The sequence below is a fragment of the Pinus tabuliformis genome, chromosome 3_1 (assembly GCF_031772625.1).
Source record: "Pinus tabuliformis cultivar Carrire ecotype Pingquan chromosome 3_1, CPIR1, whole genome shotgun sequence".
Lineage (NCBI taxonomy): Eukaryota > Viridiplantae > Streptophyta > Pinopsida > Pinales > Pinaceae > Pinus > Pinus tabuliformis.
Window position 1 is genome coordinate 269,865,749 of NC_142301.1, and position 19,992 is coordinate 269,885,740.

The window sequence follows — 19,992 nt, forward strand, 5'->3', positions numbered from 1 at the left end:
GCTGCTTCCCTTTATCCTCCCCAGTCATGGTTTCGCTTCGTAGCATAATGTTTACCTTAGGGTCTTCCTCGTGAGGCTCAGCCCTCATCATCTAGAGGTTCTGTGTCGGATGTGCCCCATTTTCATGAATCTTAGCCAAAAAAATAGGGCAATCCTTAGTCGCATGGTCAAACTGAATACAGTAGTGACATGACAATCGCGTCAAATTCAAAAATTCCCTCGCGTAGTGTCCTAGTCCTCCACAATTGTAACAAATAAGCTGCCCTCAGCCTCTACCAGACCCCCCTCCACCTCGGCCTCGACCACGCCCTTGATACTCACCTTGCGTTCCCCCAACACCTTGGTACAAAGGCTGCATTTCTGCCTGCACCCTGTATGCAGGTGTCCTGTCCATCATTAATTCATAACTATAGAAATTTCACTAATCATGACCTACTCATTGACATAAATTTCAAAAAAGTTATTGTGGTGTCTGTACGAATTTCTGCAGCAAATGGCAATTGTCAATCACATGTTTCCCAGCCACCTGGCATATAGCGCACCATAGCATGGGCCTTGTACTTGGCCTTGTCGCAACCTCCGGCCGTAGAGGCATTGACCCCCCTGCTGTAAATACTAGACAGTGATCCTTGTCATGCCCCTGACCTTTTCATTTTAGGCACCAAACTTCTTCGCGCACCTCTGGCTGAGCTGCTCTGTCCTTCTTCAGACTTTGCATTTCAAGGAAAAGGTTCTGCAACTGCGCATGAATCTGCTAAAACCCCATATTAGCATCCTGCATTGGTGTCTCATGCAGTCTCATCGCGATTTCCAAAGCTTCTGCCTGGGTCCCAATCTTCTGTTGTGATAGCGCAACCCTTAGGTGGGGCAAGAGCGAGGCCATGAACCATTCGCGGTGCTGCCCATCAGTTAGGTTCATGTTGGCTTCATGGATCGTACACTTCAATCTTTGATCCAAATCCCAGGGCGTCTCCCTAGGCTTCATCATGATCTCCTTGAATCCCACAATTGATTGCGCTTGAGACTTAGGTCTATTGAATTCTCTATTCAGCGCAGCCTGGATATTTGCCAATGTGGATGTTGAGTTATCAGTACTGTACTTAATGTACCACGTTAGTGCACAGTCCTGCAAAGCACTAATCAATGTGGCTTTCTTCATTTGGTCGTCTATGATACCCTGAACTTCCCACATAGCCTTCGCGACGAACCAAAACTGGTTTGATCTTCATTCCCTACATCCTTGAATACAGGTAGCTTTACGGAGTTCGCCATGTTGAACAGTGGTGGAGGTGGCGATGGTGTGCATGATGGGGTGAGTGGTGGAGGTGAGGATGGAGGTGGTGTGGATGGATGGGACGAGGATAGGGGTGGTGTAGGTATTCGTGCGAACCCCTGTCTTATTAGTTTAACAGCACTTAGTGGAGAAGACTGCACTACTCCTTTGTCGTCACTCAAAGGAGGCTCGATCAGTGGGCTATACTCAGGACCTTTTCTTCCTCCATCCCTAAAAGACCTTCCATTTCACATAGCTCCAAAAATCAAGGTAACTGCATGACCCTCTTTTCACATAAGAGCATATTAATCCAATTATTTAGTGACTTCAAATACTTACCTCGCGGTCCTTTAAAGAAGTGGCACTCTGCTTCACTATAACTAACATAAGTATCAACCACGAACTCTGTCACAAATCCTCCTATGATGTGGTCGAACCAATGGTTGACAACGCGCATGATCTTATCTTCAAAGGCTTCCAATATCCTTACTAACTCTGGTGTCCAAATAATTGGATTGTCAAGCCTCCACCTTCCTTGGCCATCTGCCAACTTCGCAATCCACTTATATAACTCAACCGGGAAGGAACAGAAGAATATTTCTTGTATTTCTGTGTACAGATATCTGTCCAACCACTATTCTTTCATCAATCGCAAATTCGTATGCTCTTGCGCAGCGAATTCGTGGATCTTTCTATCCAACTAGTTTTCAATCTCTTTCTTAGTTGGATTCTAATGATACGACATCACACATCTCATTATGCAGATCTCAGTCCCAGCAATAGAACCATTTGTTGGCTTGGTGGGCCCTGACCCAGGTTCAGCGTTAAGTAGCCAAGAAAATCCCTAAACTACTGACCCTTTCAGCATCAGCAAGCGAAGCGTGGACCGAAGTCTCACCCGAAGCAATATGGGGGGATGCAAGAACCAAGTTTCCACACCCTGAGATGGTCGTGATGTCGATCTTATACCCTAACCCCTGTCTTCGCGTAGATCGATAAGCCCTTAAGGCTTATCGATGTTCCTTCTTCTCCGACCTTCAGAACCTTCACGAAGGTATACGACTGACCTTCGTGCAACCCTAACCAACGATCCAGGCACTTACGCGCCTCTGTAACTACGTACAGTTACAAGTTCCCGAATTACCTTAAGTGTTCGCCAATTTTACCATGCAATTAAGGTTATCTTCACGTAAACATATATTCTTACTTGCGTTCAAATAACATATAGAAACAAATACATTCGCGCATCAAATTAGCATTATAATGTAAACTCGAAACTTAACATAACATAATCGGATGCAATAATCAGAGACAAAATACACAGCAATTTCAGAATACTTCTCTTTATTGATGATTCAAGTTCCCAATACAGACTCTATCCACCCTACACACACAGCTGCAGGGGTTCGCGCACTCAGCTGCAGACTTCTACCCTAGGCCTCTACGCACTCAGCTACAGAGCCTCTACCTATGCTAAGACTCTCGCTCTTAGCTCTCCTATGACCCAGAGCACTTAGAAATCTACTTCTTACTACTCTCTACTACTCCCCTTAGACTTACTTAGCTTCTTTTTATACAAGGGTGGATCTTTACAGTCGACAAGATTCTTTACAAAACAAGGGAGGACAACCCTTAATGACTCTTGACATCTTCACACTCAGCGACCACAAAATGCGGAGACTTTACATTCTTTATACAAAATTTGGGCTTTCTACCCCAAAACTACCTCTTAGGGGAGCCTGTTCCCAACAAGAAGCCATAATTATCATAGAAGACATACCATACGAACTGTATAAATAATCGATGCCAAGACTGTATTATATTCTTTTTTTTAAAATGCGTATCTCCATCGAATATTTGATGAAACAGGATATTTTTTTAAAAACACAGACCTCCATCGAATATTCGATGAAGAGGTCGGTTGTCAAATATTCGACTCCTATTGGTCAGAGTACTCATCAAATAATCGATGCTAGAATCAAAGGATAGAAGCGTTAGTTGTTTAATACTCGTGTTGAACAGAACTCTTGTTTGTCGAATATCCAATGCGTCACCATCAACTTGCGAGCATCTAAGCAATAACGCTCCTATCGCACAATTTACTTATACCATCGACTACCCAATGCGTAAACATAAGTTTTTCCCATCAAACAAAATGACCTATGTGTTGAATATACAATAGAAAAATGGCATGAGACCTATCGGATATTCGATTTTTGGTCCGTCGAATATCCAATGATTTGTAGCGTCATAAAACTAACTTTGAAACGTCAGTTTGTTAATGACCATTTTGGCCCTTTCTTGTGTTGGATAATCGACATTTGTACGGTCAAATATCTGAAGGTCACTAAACTATTGACTATTCGACAGAATTCCAACGATGATTTGATGAGCACCAATGTATCAGATAGTCGATGCCAATAAGTCGCATATCTAACTAATAGTTGTTGGATTTTTTCCCAATTTGTACTATTGTTCTTGAGTGGAGATTTGGATGAGGAGATTTATATGGAATAACCATGAGTTTTTGTGCAACATCACAATGGAAGATTAGTTTAAAAGCTTAAGAAATCATTGTATAGCCTAAATCAAATGCCTAGGAAGTGGTACGAGAAGTTTGATTCCTTCATGATGAGCTAGAATCATACTAGAAGTGAGTATGATTATTGTATATACTTTAAAATTTTGAATGGGATATTCATTATCTTAGTGTTGTATATTGATGATATGCTCATTGCAAGTAAAAGCATCGAAGATACCAACAAGTTGAAGGCTTGGATGGCTAGGATGTTTGATATGAAGGATTTAGGAGCTGCAAAACAAATATTGGGCATTGAAATACAAAAAGAAACGAAAATGGTAAGCTCAGGGTTTCACAACAAAAGTATGTAGAGAAAATACTTAAGTTCAGGATGAACTGTGTGAAATTGGTTAATATCCCTTTTGCTTTTCATTTTAATACTTCTTAAGGAATCTGTCCTACTAATGAAGAATAAAAGGATTATATGGCTCATGTATCATATGCTAATATAGTAGGAAGCATATGTATTAGATAAGATATTTCACATGCAGTGGGTGTTATGAGCGAGTTCATGGAAAATACAAGAAAGAGCATTGGGTTGTTGTGAAATGGGTGCTTTGGTATCTTAGAGGCACCGATGATTATTGTATCACCTTTAATGGTTCTAAATATTATGTTTGTGGATATGTTGACTTGCATTTTGCAGGTGATTTGGACAAGAGAAAATATACTTCAAGATATGTCTTTACTCTTGGAGTGGGATCCATCAATTGGATGTTGAAGCTTCAATAAATAGTTGATTTATCCACCATAGAGGTAAAGTACATTGACGTCTCACATGCTTGCAAAGAGGATATTTGGATGAAATGTCTTCTAGGTGGAGTTGGAAGAATGTAGAACAACATAACTATATTCTGTGATTGTCAAAGTTCTCTAAATTTGGTTAAAAATCTAGCTTATCATAGTAAGACCAAGAATATTGATATAAAATACCATTTTTTAAGACATGTGATCAATGGAAGTGGATTTGATCTTGAAAAAATCCACAATCAAGAAAAATGTGCAAACATATTTATGAAACTATCATTGATAGAGAAGTTGTGGTGGTGTCTAGCTCCCGTTGGATTGCAAAAAAGGTGATAGGACTTTGGCAAGGCATTAGGAAAATTATTTTCAAGGTGGAGATTAATAGAATATGACAACAATCAATTAAAAGAAATTGTAAAACTAAATTCTTTATTCTAAATATTGTGGTTGTTATTCTAACGGATGTAGTTTATGAATCAAAAGGTAGTTACTAAATTATTGTAATGGAAGGATGCCTACTTCAGTTAGGATTCCAATAGATGAGGAGGATGCGTGGAAGTAGGCCTAATTGTAATTTTTCTCTTGCAATAAAATCCTCTTGCCTTGCCTGTGAATGTTTCCTTGCCAAATAGCTAGGGTTTTATCACATTAACTCTAGTGTACTATTGTATTTTCCATTTATGCCATTGTTCCTCTAAATCATGTATGTATAGACCCTAAAAACAACAAAATGCATACAATCTTTGATGAAATAAAACACAACTTACATGGATTAAATTTCACTAAGTTAAAAAAAATTATCTAGTATATGAAATCTTGACATAAAACATACACAGTTTATATTAAATTAATTAAAATGAAGTTTTATAATTAGTGGATATTAAAATTACAAATATATTTTTAATAAGTATTTTGGTTTTATATTATTATTTTTTTTGGTCAAGTAAGAGTGGAGCCTTCAATTAACCGGTAAAAAGATTACATATGGTACACATCTTTACAAGTGTAAAGACCAACAAAAGATATACCCGTTGATGATTAACAGTCAACAAGGTCGACAAAACCCAAAACCTTACACAAAAAACGTCTGACCATTTCACAACCCGATAGCCATTTGATAAGAACCCCAATGATCCGATGGTCCTCAAAGAAATCACATCGGAAACTTGGGCGACCCTTACCCGCTTCACGGAGCCGACAGAGAAAATAAACCATTGGTGTATAAAACTTCAGGTCCGCTCTTGGACTTAACCTCTGACCATTTTAAAACTCGATATCATTTCGATCAAGAACTCAAATGATCCGACAGTCCTCAATGATATCGCACCAGAAACTTGCGCAACACTTACCCGCTTCATGGATCCGATAAAGATTATAAGCCATTGGTCTATAAAAATTTGGGTCCGCTCTTAGACTTAACCTCTGATCATTTTAAAACCCGATATCCATTTGATCAAGCCCCTTTTAATCTGATGGTCCTCAAAGATATCGAATCGGAAACTTGCACGACATTTACCCGCTTTACAGAGCCGATAAAGATTATAAGCCATTGATCTATAAATCTTCGGGTCCACTCGTAGACTTAACCTCCGACCATTTTCAAACCTAATAGCCATTTGATAAAGAAGGCCATGAAAACCTATGGCCTGCAGCCCTTCAACTAGCACATTGTTTACCAAATAATCCTCCCCCATAGTTAGCTATGACTTAAGCATTCACTGTGGGATCGACGACTAGGATTTACTGCGACACTCTCCTACTTCTGCTCTCTCCTACTTCTACTAGTCTTCCTCCTGCTAATTATTCATGGTCTGGAAGTACTCCATATCTTTGGCTTCCTGTCATTGACAATCATCACGCAGTTTACCAGAGGGTATAGAATCCCAATCGTACCGAATATAGCTTTCCTTACATAGCACTCCTTCATTCGCCAGACGATCCGCTAACATATTGGTTTTTCTTCGCACATGAATGAATCTGACGGTTCTTAGGGTTCACAAGTGGGAATGAATATGGTGAAAGACATGCAATAGACTCCAATGTTTCGACACTTTTCCAAGTGTCGTTCCATTACACATTTTCTTGGCCGCATTAATGACCAATTCAGAGTCAACTTCAATGATGGTGTTGTGTAAATTTGACTCGATTAGGATTTCCAGGCACTGCTCTAAGGCCATGAGCTCCACCATGTTATTAGTGGCAGTCCCCAAATTATCCTTTATGCGCCCTTGCTCATCTCTTATGACACCACCAAATCCATCCATCCCTAGGTTTCCCTTAGAGGCCCTGTCTATATTGATTTTCAAAAAACCATGAGGAGGAGGCTGCCAGATATCTTTATCAGCAATTGTTTTTCTCGCACCCTTGTTAGTTCCTTGGGGAACCATAGAATGGATACCCAACTGCAGCAGTATGCGAGCATCCTGGGGCGAAGGAGGGCTCTCATGAATTTTCCACATAAGGGCTCCTATTGTATCTTTGAGCTGTCGTAAAATTTGGACATTGATGTTCTGGGTCAAACCTGTTTTATTCTTGAAAATCCTGCCATTGCGTTCTTTCCAGACATCCCAGATAATAAAGCCTGGAACCAGAGTCCAAGCCTTCTTAATGATTTCATTACCTGAGAAGTCTTTCCTCCAATTCTTCAAAGTGTTGGTGATGCTGAGTCTGTTCCTGTCAGTTTCCCTGAAGACTGAGGTCGCCCAATCCCACAAGGTAGAGGTGAAGGGGCAGAGGTTTAGTAAATGTTCCATCATCTCTTCCTGTAAGCCAAATAGATGGCATTTGGATGGGCCAACAAATCCCCTTTTCAGAAGATTCTCCCATGTGAAAGTTTTCTTTTGGTGAACCAACCACATAAACAACTTGATTTTCATCCATTGCGAGTTCTACCAAAGGTCATTCCAAACCTGATCAGGGTTTGGATAATCAAAACCTATGGCCATTTGTTTAGCTTCTTTGAGGTTAAAGGTTCCTTTGGTGTTTCGACCCCATCTCAGTTGGTCAAACGAGGATGACACCAAAATATTCCTCTGCTCCAAGTCAAGAGCAAGAGAATTTTCTTGGGCCTTCAAAGGACTCTCTTCACTATAACCAAGATCCTTCCACATTATCCATTTATTGTTGTCCCTTACCTAATCCCAGAAGTCACTTACCATAAGTAAACCTTTGTTGTCAGTGTCATTTTTGAGAGAGGTTAGTTCTTCTCTAAACAAATTTGGTTCCTGCTGCCAGTTATCGTCCCAAAACCGTGCAAGGTTCCCAGCTTAGATCTCCTAGAAACTATGTTGTTGGACAACAGCTCTATTCTTCCAAGCAAGGTTCCAAATGTGGGAGTCCTTGATGAGCCCTGACATTCGGATATGATCCCTCTCCTGCCAATTATTTTCATATTGCTTCCAAAGCTTGGCCCAAGGGGTTGCCGATTCCTGAGCAACCTCCACCAAAGTTTGGCTTCTGAAACTCTACTAAGGGTTTCAAGGTCATGAAGCCCCAAACCACCATGGGCCTTAGGTTTGTAGAGCATGTCCCATGCTACCAAATCCCACTTCCTTTTCTCTTCCCCTTTGCCCCAAATAAAATCTCATTGAATACTCTTGATTTGTTGCATAACTCCTTTAGGAGCAGGAAGAGATGAAAACATGAAAATGGGTATAACCTGCAGGACAGCCTTTGTAAGCACAAGACGCCTTGCCAAATTCAAAGACCTGTAGGTCCATTTCCTAACTTTGTCCTGAATTTTATTAGTTACCGGCTCCCACACTCCCTTGCTCAGAGGTTTGTCAGTAAGAGGCATTCCAAGGTACTTGGAAGGTAACTGATCCCTTTGAAACCCGAGAATTCTGGTGAGGTTCCTCTAAATAGCAATGTTAGTGTTAAAAAAGAACACCTTTGATTTGTCAAGGCTTACCTCTATACCAGCGGCCAAAGCAAAGTTGTTCAGGATTTGTTTGAAAGCTCTAGCTTCCTTGACCGTAGGAATGCCCTGCAACATTGTGTCATCAACAAATTGTTGATGAGTAGAAGCAGCACCATCCGGGGTAAGTTTCAGACCCTGGATTCTTCCTTTAGCATTTTCCATTTTGATCGCTCTGCCTAGCCCTTCCATCATGAGAACAAAGAGGAAGGGGGAGAGTGGATCCCCTTGTCTAAGACCCCTATAAGGCATAAAGATTATATCGGGAGAGTCGTTAAGCATAATGGAGAAGCTAGTCGTGGATACAAGGGCCATAACCCATCTTATCTAGTTGTGGTCGAAGCCATAAGCTCTTAACACTGCCATGATGTAAGACCAACTTAGCTTATCATAAGCTTTCGCTAGGTCAAGCTGCATGATCATACCAGCTTGCTTATTGCTCTTAAGAGAGTGTACCACCTCGTGAGCTTGTATGATGTTGTTGAGAATCTGTCTTCCTTCCACAAATCCAGTTTGCTCCTCTGAGACGAGAGCAAGAAGAAGGGGCTTGAGTCTGTTAGCGATCACTTTGGAAATAATTTTGTACACCACATTACATAAGGCTATGGGTCTGAATCTGTCTGATGTCATAGCTTTTTCTTGCTTTGGAATCAAAGTTATGAAAGAGGCATTAAGAGCCTTCAAAAGAATTTTGGATCTTCTAGAGTCTTCCACAACATCAAGGATATCTTGTTTGACTATTTTCCAACAAGCTTTGAAGAAGTCCACATTGAAAGCATCGGGGCCATGAGCTTTCCCATTTTGCATCTCATTGATAACTTCACTAACCTCCTCTTCAGACATTGTCCTGTTAAGATTGTGGTTGTCTTCCCTGTTTACAAGCTTAGGAATGAACTTTATGAATTTGTTAATGAACCGAGATCTGTCGACGAGAGGCTCCTCTACTATGCTAAGGAAGTGTTGAACTAGGACAGATTCCATTTCTTTGAGAGAGACGAGCTCTTTCCCTTAAGAATCTTTAAGTTTTGAAATTCTGTTATGAGACCTGTGATCCAAGGTTGATCTATGAAAAAACTTTGTGTTTCTTTCTCCTTCTCTAATCCACTACACCCTCGATTTCTGTCTCCAGAAAATCTCCTCTTGTATGCACCGATATTCCCATTCGTTCTAGATAGAGTCAGCCTGAATTTTCCGTTCCAAGGTAAAACCTTCTGAGATGATGATCTGATTAATCCCATGGAGTTTTTTCTCAACTTCTCTTTTGGCTTTAAAAATATTACCAAACTCTTTTTTGTTCCAATCTTTAAGCCTAGATTTGATGTGTTTAAGTCTCTGTTGCAACATGAACATTTTAGTGCCTTGAACAGGCATATCTTCCATCCACCATTTGTCAATATTGCTGGTGAAGTCAGGGTGAGAGAGCTAGACATTTTCAAACCTAAAAGGTTTGTTCCTCGGTGTACCCATAAAAGTAGCTTCAAGCTGGACAAGCCAATGGTCCGAGCCTCCGAAGGGAAGGATTAAAGCTGACATATCAAGGCCTATGAGAAGGAGGTCCTCTGAGATTATGAATCTATCTAGTTTAGAGGCGACTTGAGAAGCCCCTCCCCTCTTATTATTCCAAGTAAAAGTGCCATTTACTGTTTCGGTGTCCACTAGCCCCATGTTATTCATGAAGTTCTAGAAGGTAATGGAGTCTCTACCTAGATTTCTGGTACCGCCTTTTTTCTCTGTAAGAGATCTGATCATATTGAAATACCTTGCCAGAATCCAGGGCATATCAAGATTACCTCTCTGAGCTCCTCAAGGGAGGTGAGAAGCTTAAGTTTGTCTTCTAGTTTTTGAGGACCGTAGACGTTAGTGATCATGTAGATCTCCTTATCACCCAAAGGTTGAATCACCAGCAATAGATAGTTCCTAGAAGCTTCAGCATCCAAGATTCCAAGTTTTTGAGGATCCCATAGAGTAAGAATCCCACCCGCTGAGTTGTCCACTTTAACCTGTAAATACTCATACTTGATTAACCATTTGTTGTGTATCTCTCTGATCTTGTCCATCGAACATTTTGTTTCCTGAATAAGAACCATATCTGGTTTTTCTTCTTTTATTCTACTGCTAAGATTTCTTTGTTTCCTTTTACTTCCTAGACCCCTAATGTTCCAAGTTGTAAGCTTCATTAAGAAAGGTTCATAAAGGAGTAACTAGTAAGATCCCTCATCTTACTTGAGTTAATCATAAGTTTCCCACATTCAGTCAGCAACTGATTTTGTTTTTTTCTTCCTCTTTTCCTACCTGGGTTTGACTCCAGAACACCGTTTGTGATCTCTAGAGGAAGAGCTGTTGAACCCTGTCAAACTCCTCTTTTGGCAGAGAGTCTACCCCTTTGGTGATTCCCTGCTCCAGAAACTTTTCTAGATCTAAATTCTCCCTCTCTAGAATCTCCCATAGTTCATGGTCTTCCATTCTAGCCTCACTTGGGGTCATCTCATGGTCCCTACTAAGCTCCATAATGCTCGACATATCATCCTTTTGTTTTCTATTTTCTGGTATATCCTCCATATTAGCATCCCTTTCCTTCTCAGTGGGAATATTCTCTGATTCCTGGTTTGTCCCATTGTTTTCGACTTCTTCTTCTAAGATCTTGAAACTATTGTGGCTCGGTTATCCGTCTTTATTAATTTTCTTTTGGTACCGCTTGCCTCCTTTCCCTTTACCCCCAACCTTAGTAAAACCTTCGAGATCCTTGCCTGTAGTGGCTTTCATACTGCTCTCCAGCTTGTTCAATGGGCAGTCCTTGTATAGGTGCCCATGTTCATGGCACTTATGGCACCTAAATGGGACGTGTTCATAGTCCACCGCCTGCACCCATTCCTCGTCATACACTTCTAAAATGATTGCATCTGGAAGTGCCCCAAATAAGTCCATTTCCACACATATTCGGGCAAAGGAAGTGTATTTGCCTCTTAGAGTAGCATCTGAGATCTTTATAAAATGCCCTAGCTTGTTTCCGATAGCCTTTAGAGACTCTGGCAACCAATAATCTAAAGGAAGGGAGTAGAGTCTTATCCATACTGGTACCGATGTGAACGTTTCTCATTCTGGGACAAAGTTCATTACCCATGGTCGCATATAAAGGCCTGCAAAAGCATAAAAATAGGGTCCTCCCTCGAACACTCTATCTTTATCCTCTAAGATTGTGAACACCACTGTGAAGAAGCCCTTGGACCCAAGGTGAAGGGTAATTTCCCCTTTGGTTTCCAATGGTTCCTTATCCATGCTTGCAAAGCCTTCTCCGTCGGCCAAATCTCCATAAATTTGCAGATAACAATATATTCCGCCATGTGGTCTTTGTGCACCTGTAGCGTTGGGTCACTTAAAACGACCCAAGGAATGGCAATCAACTTGGGTTTACAGACCCCTATTGTACTCATAGAAGCAACTTTCTGACTGCTAACCTCTGTCCTCTTCTCCTTACTAGCTTCCTCATGATTCTCTTCATGTCCTTGAGGTCTGATAGTTTACGATTTTTCTGTATTCGTAGCCTCGGTTGCCACCTCCATTGGTTTCTTGAAGCGATGCGATCCAACTCCCTTGCTTTTGTCCGCAACCACTTGACTATAGGAGGGAGCTAAACTCCCTCCTCCGCGCCCTGCCACATGGTGACTGGTGACAAAACCCTAACGCAAAACCTTGTATACCGATGTCTTAAATCAGCCAGGCCTTTCTGAATCGGTTTTATATTAATTTTAATATTCATGTAAAAAAAATATTTTTTATTAGTTTAATTAAATAAGTTTCATAATTTATATTTAATTTTAATTTAGAGAGAAATTATGATGTAAATATATTCACTAATCTAATAGATTAATATTAATATATATATATATATATATATATAATTCAAAAGATAGTATGTTTTTTTCTCGGGGAGAGCGATGGGGTTAAGGTTTCACTGCAGGGTCCGTCCACGATTTACAGGGATTACAATATGAATTCACCGACCGCCCCCGTAACAGTATACTCCCCTGCATCTCCCCATTTTCCTTCACCATTCAGCTATTAATGGGCTTCAACCTCCGGTTTAAGCGTTTTTCAGGCGGTTTGTTTTTTCACCCACCAACATACCTCCGTTCCTGTTTTGCATCGACCCTGCAGGTAGCTGTCAGCTGGTGGTTTCGACAGTTATGGAAGAGCTTATAGATTATACTGCGGACCCTTTGGAGGGTGTTCCCATCTGGACGCATCCCAGGACCACATCGGCTGGGGATTTTACCTTTGAAAACGAGCTCTCCAAAGAAGTAGAAGCCCTTCCTTCCATTTCCAGCTCTCGCATTTCGTATGTTATATTGCCTGAAGACGCCCCGGTGATTCCTAATTACATCTCTCAACCGCTCTCACCGAATTCACTGGCCTTTGCTTAGCCTCCGTCTAACCCTGGTGAGAAAACCCTTGGGGAGGTACCTGTTTCGAATCCCCCTTCGTCCATCTCCTGCATACCCTCGCTTGTCCACCACTTGGTATCTACTACACAGGTGCCCGTCACATCAACCCATCTATCCTCTGTGGCTCCTCCCCTGGGTAACTTCACAGGAATTGGCCCCATTAAGACCACTTCTAGATCTAGGGCATCTCCAATATCATCGGCTGCTCAACCATTAACAGTACCAGAGGTTTCAGCTACTAGATTACACGGGGGTTCAAAGAGAAAAAGGTGCCTAAAGCTCCGGAATGGTGAGGTATTCCTAAAACTCTCTTAGGACACTCAATTATTGGACTCCATGGACAATGCAGAAAAAGTACTTGTTGGTCGGGTCCGCGGCAGACATTTTAGTGTGGAATGGCTTCAGCAATGGACCTCGTAAGTATGGGGCCAACACCTAAAAGACCCCCCAAGGGTGAAAACTTTCGTCAAAGGTTGGTTCATTCTGCGTTTCAGCTGCCTTGCACACACCAACTGGGTACTTTCTACAGTATGGCATATCGATCAAGCACCTGTGCTACTTAGGAGGTGGACACCGATGTTTGACCCTGAGCAAGAAAGGGTAGATGTTGGGCCTATCTGGGTACACCTCCCGGGGCTCCCGTTTCATTTCTGGATGGAGGATGTTTTCAAGCGAATTGGGAATGCTATTGGCACCTACCTCACTTTCGATGACTCCTTTCAGATTACGAGGCGTATGGCCTTTGCTAGGATTCTGGTTCACCTGGATCTCACAGATGGCTTACTGGAACACATAAACATTCAATGGAGGAATGCATCAAGGAGGCAGATTTTGGACTATGAGGGAGTCCCATTTAGATGCAGGAGATGTCACAAGGTGGGGCATCTTTTCAAAGATTGCCCCCTTAATGGAGGGGCATACAAAAAGACATCGAGTCAGGAGCCATTGGCACAGGAGACTCCATTGCAGGAGGAACAGCCCTGGAATACAGAATCTCCAGTATGGAAGGTAGATAAATAGACAGGCTCAACGGCTATGGCAACGGATTCTACTTAGGTAGCCCAGAAGAAGCGTGGAAGGCCTCCCCATAGACCTCCTCCCCCACCACCTGAGTGAACCCTGGCAGCCTCCAGAGACTCCAATACTTCAAGTAAGAGCATCCCTTCCACTACTTCCTCTCTTTGCAGCACATATTTACATGATATCTTATCATCTGGCCATTCTATGGGTATGGGTTCAGCTACTTTCTCTGCTGCCTCCACATAAATTAACTGCAATTTTGCCTCCTCACATCCTGTCATCTCTCCCACACCTCCCTCCTTGTCGTTTTCCCCTCCACCTCCATCTACATCCTCTTTTCTAGCCCCCCCCTCCCCGCATCTGGGTACCTGACCCGCTCAAAAGCCAAGAGATAGGCGATCGACCATGTCGGCCTCGACATCATTCCCACCCTCCCTCCGCATAAACTCCAAAGAGGTTGACCCTCCTCCCTCACTATTTCTCAATCACTGGCGGGCGATGAAATAGCTTCGGTTAAGCAGTCCACTATTCCTGGGGTACTTAGAGCAAGAGAAACCCCCTCTGAACCCCCGCCATGAAGATTATCTCCTACAATTGTCGAGGGCTTGCTAGGCCTGACAAAAAACTAGCACTCCATCAGTTAGTTACAACCGACTCGCTTGAATTAATCTTTTTACAGGAGACACTTGGCCCTACTGCTAACATTACCCTTTCCCTTAAGCTTATGTTTCCTGGGTGGAAGTTTACTGGTCTAGATGCACATGGAAGATCTGGGGGTATTGCTCTGGGATACAACTCCCGTTCTATCAAATTGCTCAATTGTTGGGGAGGGGCTGGACATATTGGAGCTGACATTCATTCAGCGGACCTAGGTTTGGATTTTAGAATTTTCAACATTTATGGGCCATGTCGAACAGACCCGATTTTTGGGATAAACTCTTGGGTTCGAATTTATTTCTATCTGATCATTTGATACTTGGAGGGGATCTCAATTTCTCAATCGGACACTCTGAGTCCTGGGGACACCGAGCACAGAGAGATCCTCTCTCGGATTACTTCTCATCCACCTTGGATTCCCATCACCTGATAGACATCCCTACAGCTAAGATACAAGCTACCTGGAGAAATAATCGAACCAGGGTGAATGGCTTGGCCTGCAGACTTGATCGTTTCTTAGTCAAAGAGAATGTACTTGATTTGGGATTCTACATCAGACAATGGGTAGGATCGGGTGGAATCTCTGATCACCTACCTATTTATATGGAAATTGAAGGGGGTAGGGCAAAGCCCAAGGGACCTTTTAAATTCTGTTCTGCCTGGCTCAGGGAAGCATCATATGTCAACATGGTTACTGATTTCTGGAAAGCAAACCCACCTGGGGCAGGGGGACACATCACAAATGGTTTTATTCACAATCTTGCAGAGCTGAAGAAGATGTCCAAGTAATGGGCACACAATAAAAGGACACAGGATGAACACTCCCTGAGACAGATAGAATCTGAGCTGACTGTCTTTGAAAATGAACAGGGAGGATTATACAGTTCAGATGAACATAAGGAGAGGATTACATCCCTATACACAGCTAGAGGGAAAATCCTTAAGGATCGTGAAGAAGTCTGGAGATTGAGAAGTAGGGCAATTTGGATGCAGGATGGGGATGCAAACACCAAATTCTATCACAAGTTTGCAAATGGAAGGAAAGTGATAAATACAATATGGCAGCTTCAAAATGAACAGGGACAAGTTGCCAACACCTTTCCGCAACTGGCTTCGCTGGCAACCTCTCATTTCAAAAGAGCTTATAGTGCCCCTCGGGAAGCAAATCTGGCAGACATCATACGAGTTGCACAACATTTTCCACGGTTTGTGGAGCAAGAGGAGGAAAGAGATCTGATTAAAGAGGTTACTCTGGGTGAGCTGGAGGCCACCTTGAAGTGGTTTAAAAGAGACAAGAGCCCTGGACCTGATGGATGGTCTATTGAGTTCTACTTGGCTTTTTTTGACACCATAGGTGCAGATCTGCTGCAAGTTATTGAGGACTCCAGAATCAGTGGACATATAGTGGCATCCATCACCTCTACCTTCATTGCGCTCATCCCTAAATCTGATAACCCGTCCTCCTATGATGAATATCGCCCTATTTCTCTTTGCAACTGCATCTACAAGATTATAGCAAAGATCATTGCCAATCAGATGCGGCCCATACTTTCCAAACACATCTCTCTGGAACAATTTGCCTTTCTCCAAGATCGACAGATTCATGAGGCTGTGGGCACTGCTCAGGAAGTTTTGCACACCCTACATATCAGGAAATGCAAAGGTATGATCCTTAAAGTTGATTTATCTAAGGCATTTGACAGAGTAAATTGGTTATACATTAGAATGCTATTAACCCACTTGGGTTTTCCCTTCATATATATCAAATGGATCATGAGTTGTATAACTAACATTCCCTTCAGTGTCCTGATAAATGGAAGTGCATCCCCTTTCTTTCTTTCTAAAAGAGGATTGAGGTAGGGTTATCTGCTTTCACCATTACTCTTTCTCCTTGTCATGGAGGGACTCAGCAGGCTTATTAAGGATGAGCACAGAAGAGGCAGACTACAGGGGATTAAAATTTCAGATGATTGTATGCTCACACATCTTCTTTTTGTGGATGATGTTCTGATATTTCTCAATGGCAGTATTGGAGATCTTACTAATATTAAAGCCACTTTCTCCTTATTTCAAGTGGCAACAGGTATGCTGATTAATGATACTAAATCAACTCTGACTGCAGCTGAATGTACACAACATGAGATCCATTTTGCACTTCATCGCTTCCGGTTCACTCATCTGAGTCTTGAAGATGGCCTGAAATACCTGGGGTATAAGTTGAAGCCCTTGGGCTACAAGATAGCAGACTGGACATGGCTCATCTCTAAAATGGAGAAAAGACTCAATATCTGGTATTTCAAATACCTATCTCGAGCTGGCTGACTCACTCTCATTAAGAGTGTCTTGGAAGCCACTCCTGTCTATTGGATGTCACTGGCTTGGATTCCTAGGGGTATTCTCACCAGAATACAAGCCCTTTGCTGCAGATTTCTCTGGAAGGGAAGCCAGTCGGGTAAGATTTTTGCTTGGGTCAAATGGGATGCCCTTAATTTGCCAAAAAAATGGGGGGGTGGGGGATAAAAAAACTTGATGATTTCTCTTCTGCTCTGGCTGCTAAACTTGGATGGCACCTTGTAATAGCTGACAGCCTCTGGACGAAAGTGACCACATCAAAATACATTGCCCCATTGTAGATCATGGATTGGATCAGGCAGCCACTAAGAAGCACTACTGGGATTTCAACTATTTGGAAGGCTGTAATTAAGGCATTGGATCCTATCAGAGCTGGACTTACATGGAGAATCCACTCGGGACATAAAGTACGAGTTGGAATAGACTCGTGGATCAGTTGCGGGAACATGCACAGGCTACCTTTTGATCTCATACAACACCTACAAGACCACAATGTTACTCACCTTGCTCATATTGCAGATGGAGAAAATTCCACCTTTCTACATCAGGCCTGGAAATCTGCACACCAATTAAATATCCCACCTCAATGGATGCAGCTCTGGGATGATTATACTCAGGCACTTACTGAAGCACACATCTGTATTACTGAGGGAGAAGATGAGATCATATGGGCCCTCTCAAAAACAGGGAGATACACTCCCAAAGATGGATATTTAATGCTGACAGAATCAAGGAAACCACAGACCATTGAAGCATGGTGGAAACATCTTTGGAAGCTTAAGGCACCCCCCAGGACTAGGCTGCTCATGTGGTCTATCCTGAGAAACAAGATTCCTACTGGCGATAACCTCCTCAAGCGCGCACAATTTGGACCCCACTGGTGCTACCTCTGCAAATGTAACAGTGAATCAGTAAAGCACCTGTTCCTCGAATGCTCTGAAGCACGTAAACTGTGGGACATTGTTATACCTTCCGTCACCCCCCCTGCAATTGGTCTGCTGCATCTATCTTAGAGGCATGGAATATCTAGTTTACCTCCGTCTCCTCCTCCAAGCAGCGTAACCTACCCCTTCTGATCTGCTGGGCCATCTGGATCGCCCGAAATAATCTAATTTTCCAGAATTTACCTCCTCGCTGGCCTATTATCGCAGCCAAGGTATTGGCTGACTATACTCTCATCCCAGATGACCCACCTCCCCCGAGGCCCAGATGTATTATTCCTGAACATATTGACCACAGCATGCCTTGGGCGTACTTTGACGGGGCTACACAGGAGCACGGCTGCGGCAGGGGAGCTATACTTCATATATCTCCTCATCATTCATACAACATGCTCTTGGGATTCAGAAGAGGCACAAATAACTTTGCAGAATTATCAGCAGCAAAATTCCTTATACAATTTGCTTTGGAGAAAAATTGTAGAGATATACAATTATTTGGGGATTCCAAAATTGTTTGTGATTGGTTGAATAGAACCTCTAGATGCTCTACTTTTACTTTGAGACATATACTGGATGAGGCACTGAGATTGATTTCATCCTTTGACTCTTTTACATGCAAACACATTTTCAGGGAGCGGAACACAGCTGCTGACAACCTTTCCAAAGAAGCAGCGAACAAGGAGCCGGGTATCTGGTTGATCCAGGAACTGCGTGATGGTGAACACTATCAGTACTACCACCGGCCTTTCATGGACATCATCGCCTGATTTTACTGTGGCATATGGACAATATCTTTTGTATATATTTATCGTCTGATAGACTTTTCAGTTTTCTATATATTGTGTTTTTCTTACAGTATATTTTGGATTGTTACCTCCCTACGTGGATCAAGGTAAAAAAATTTGAACTCAGTTCTTTTGATGATGACAGTCATATCTCTGATATAATCCAAATATGCTTACATGCATCTACAAAATGTAATTTCTTTCCATTAATGAAATTACGATTTTTCCTAGGGGAAAAAAGAAAAAAAATCAAAAGATATATATTTTAATTAAATTCATAATTGTGGTGAGAGACACTCTATAGCTCATTATGTGGGAGATGTTGTAAAGTCACCTAACGTTATGTAATGTTATGTTATGTCATGTCAGCTCAAAAATTATAATAAAATAATAATTATAATTATTAATTAAGAAATTTGAAATTGTCAGATTAAGAATTATAATAATTATAATTTTAAATTTTAAATGTCGACTCACACCTTTTAAGAATCGCAACTGCAGCCCACAAGACATAGAATAGACGGTGATGGGGTGTATTATTAAGGCACTCTATGATGTGAAGGTCACCAGTATGAAAATTCGTGGGAAAAAATCTAGCAATGTTAGGGGTTGGTATGGCCCAAAACGGGTGCGATCCCCGTGTGATTTTGATGGCTTAGATTCCCCTGGGTCATAGTCTCTCAAGCCAAAGATTAAGCATACAGTGATCTCAGGACTCACACAACTTAACAAACAAACAAAAATCACAGCCGCAAAAATTTCATATTAATATTTCAACTTACTTTTCAATTCTCAAACTGCAACAACTATATTAATAAAGTCATTTTTTCTCTCTGCGGATGATCTACAAGGGCTTCCAAACATCTAATGATATCTAGAAATTATCAGTGGTAAGGAATTTGTCTTAAGGTATGTCCTCGATCATTGTGTTAAGGTATTCCCTGTATGTTTTTTATTTCTTTAAAAAAATATTTAAAACTATATGTGTAAATGTTAATATATATATATATATATATATTATTTTGTAATTATTATCATATTATAATTATTTATAATATTATGATCATAGATTTAACATAAGCTAGATATTTTACATGATATTAAGTTAGATATACTACTAACTATTATGTTATTGTTGAAATAGATGTTTAAGTGAAGAAACCATCAAATTTGTATTTCTATCCATTTTTGTGCTAAGAAATGCATAAATAATGGTGGGTAGTAACTCTTGGTAAGTATGTTAGGTAATAACTCTTGGTAAGTGTGACACCTATTTTG

At 41.4% G+C, this 19,992-nt stretch overlaps 1 protein-coding gene across 1 annotated transcript; it reads left to right on the top strand.

Moving 5' to 3' along the window:
* The first annotated feature begins 13,535 nt into the window (after positions 1–13,535).
* On the top strand, positions 13,536–13,979 carry LOC149186829 (uncharacterized). The gene has a single exon (XM_089409465.1). The coding sequence runs from the start codon at positions 13,536–13,538 to the stop codon at positions 13,977–13,979; it is 444 nt and encodes a 147-aa protein (XP_089265591.1).
* The last annotated feature ends 6,013 nt before the right edge of the window (positions 13,980–19,992 follow it).

Excerpts from the sequence above, each read along its gene's own strand:
- LOC149186829 (XM_089409465.1), top strand. The coding sequence starts at position 13,536 with ATGTTTGACCCTGAGCAAGAAAGGGTAGATGTTGGGCCTATCTGGGTA.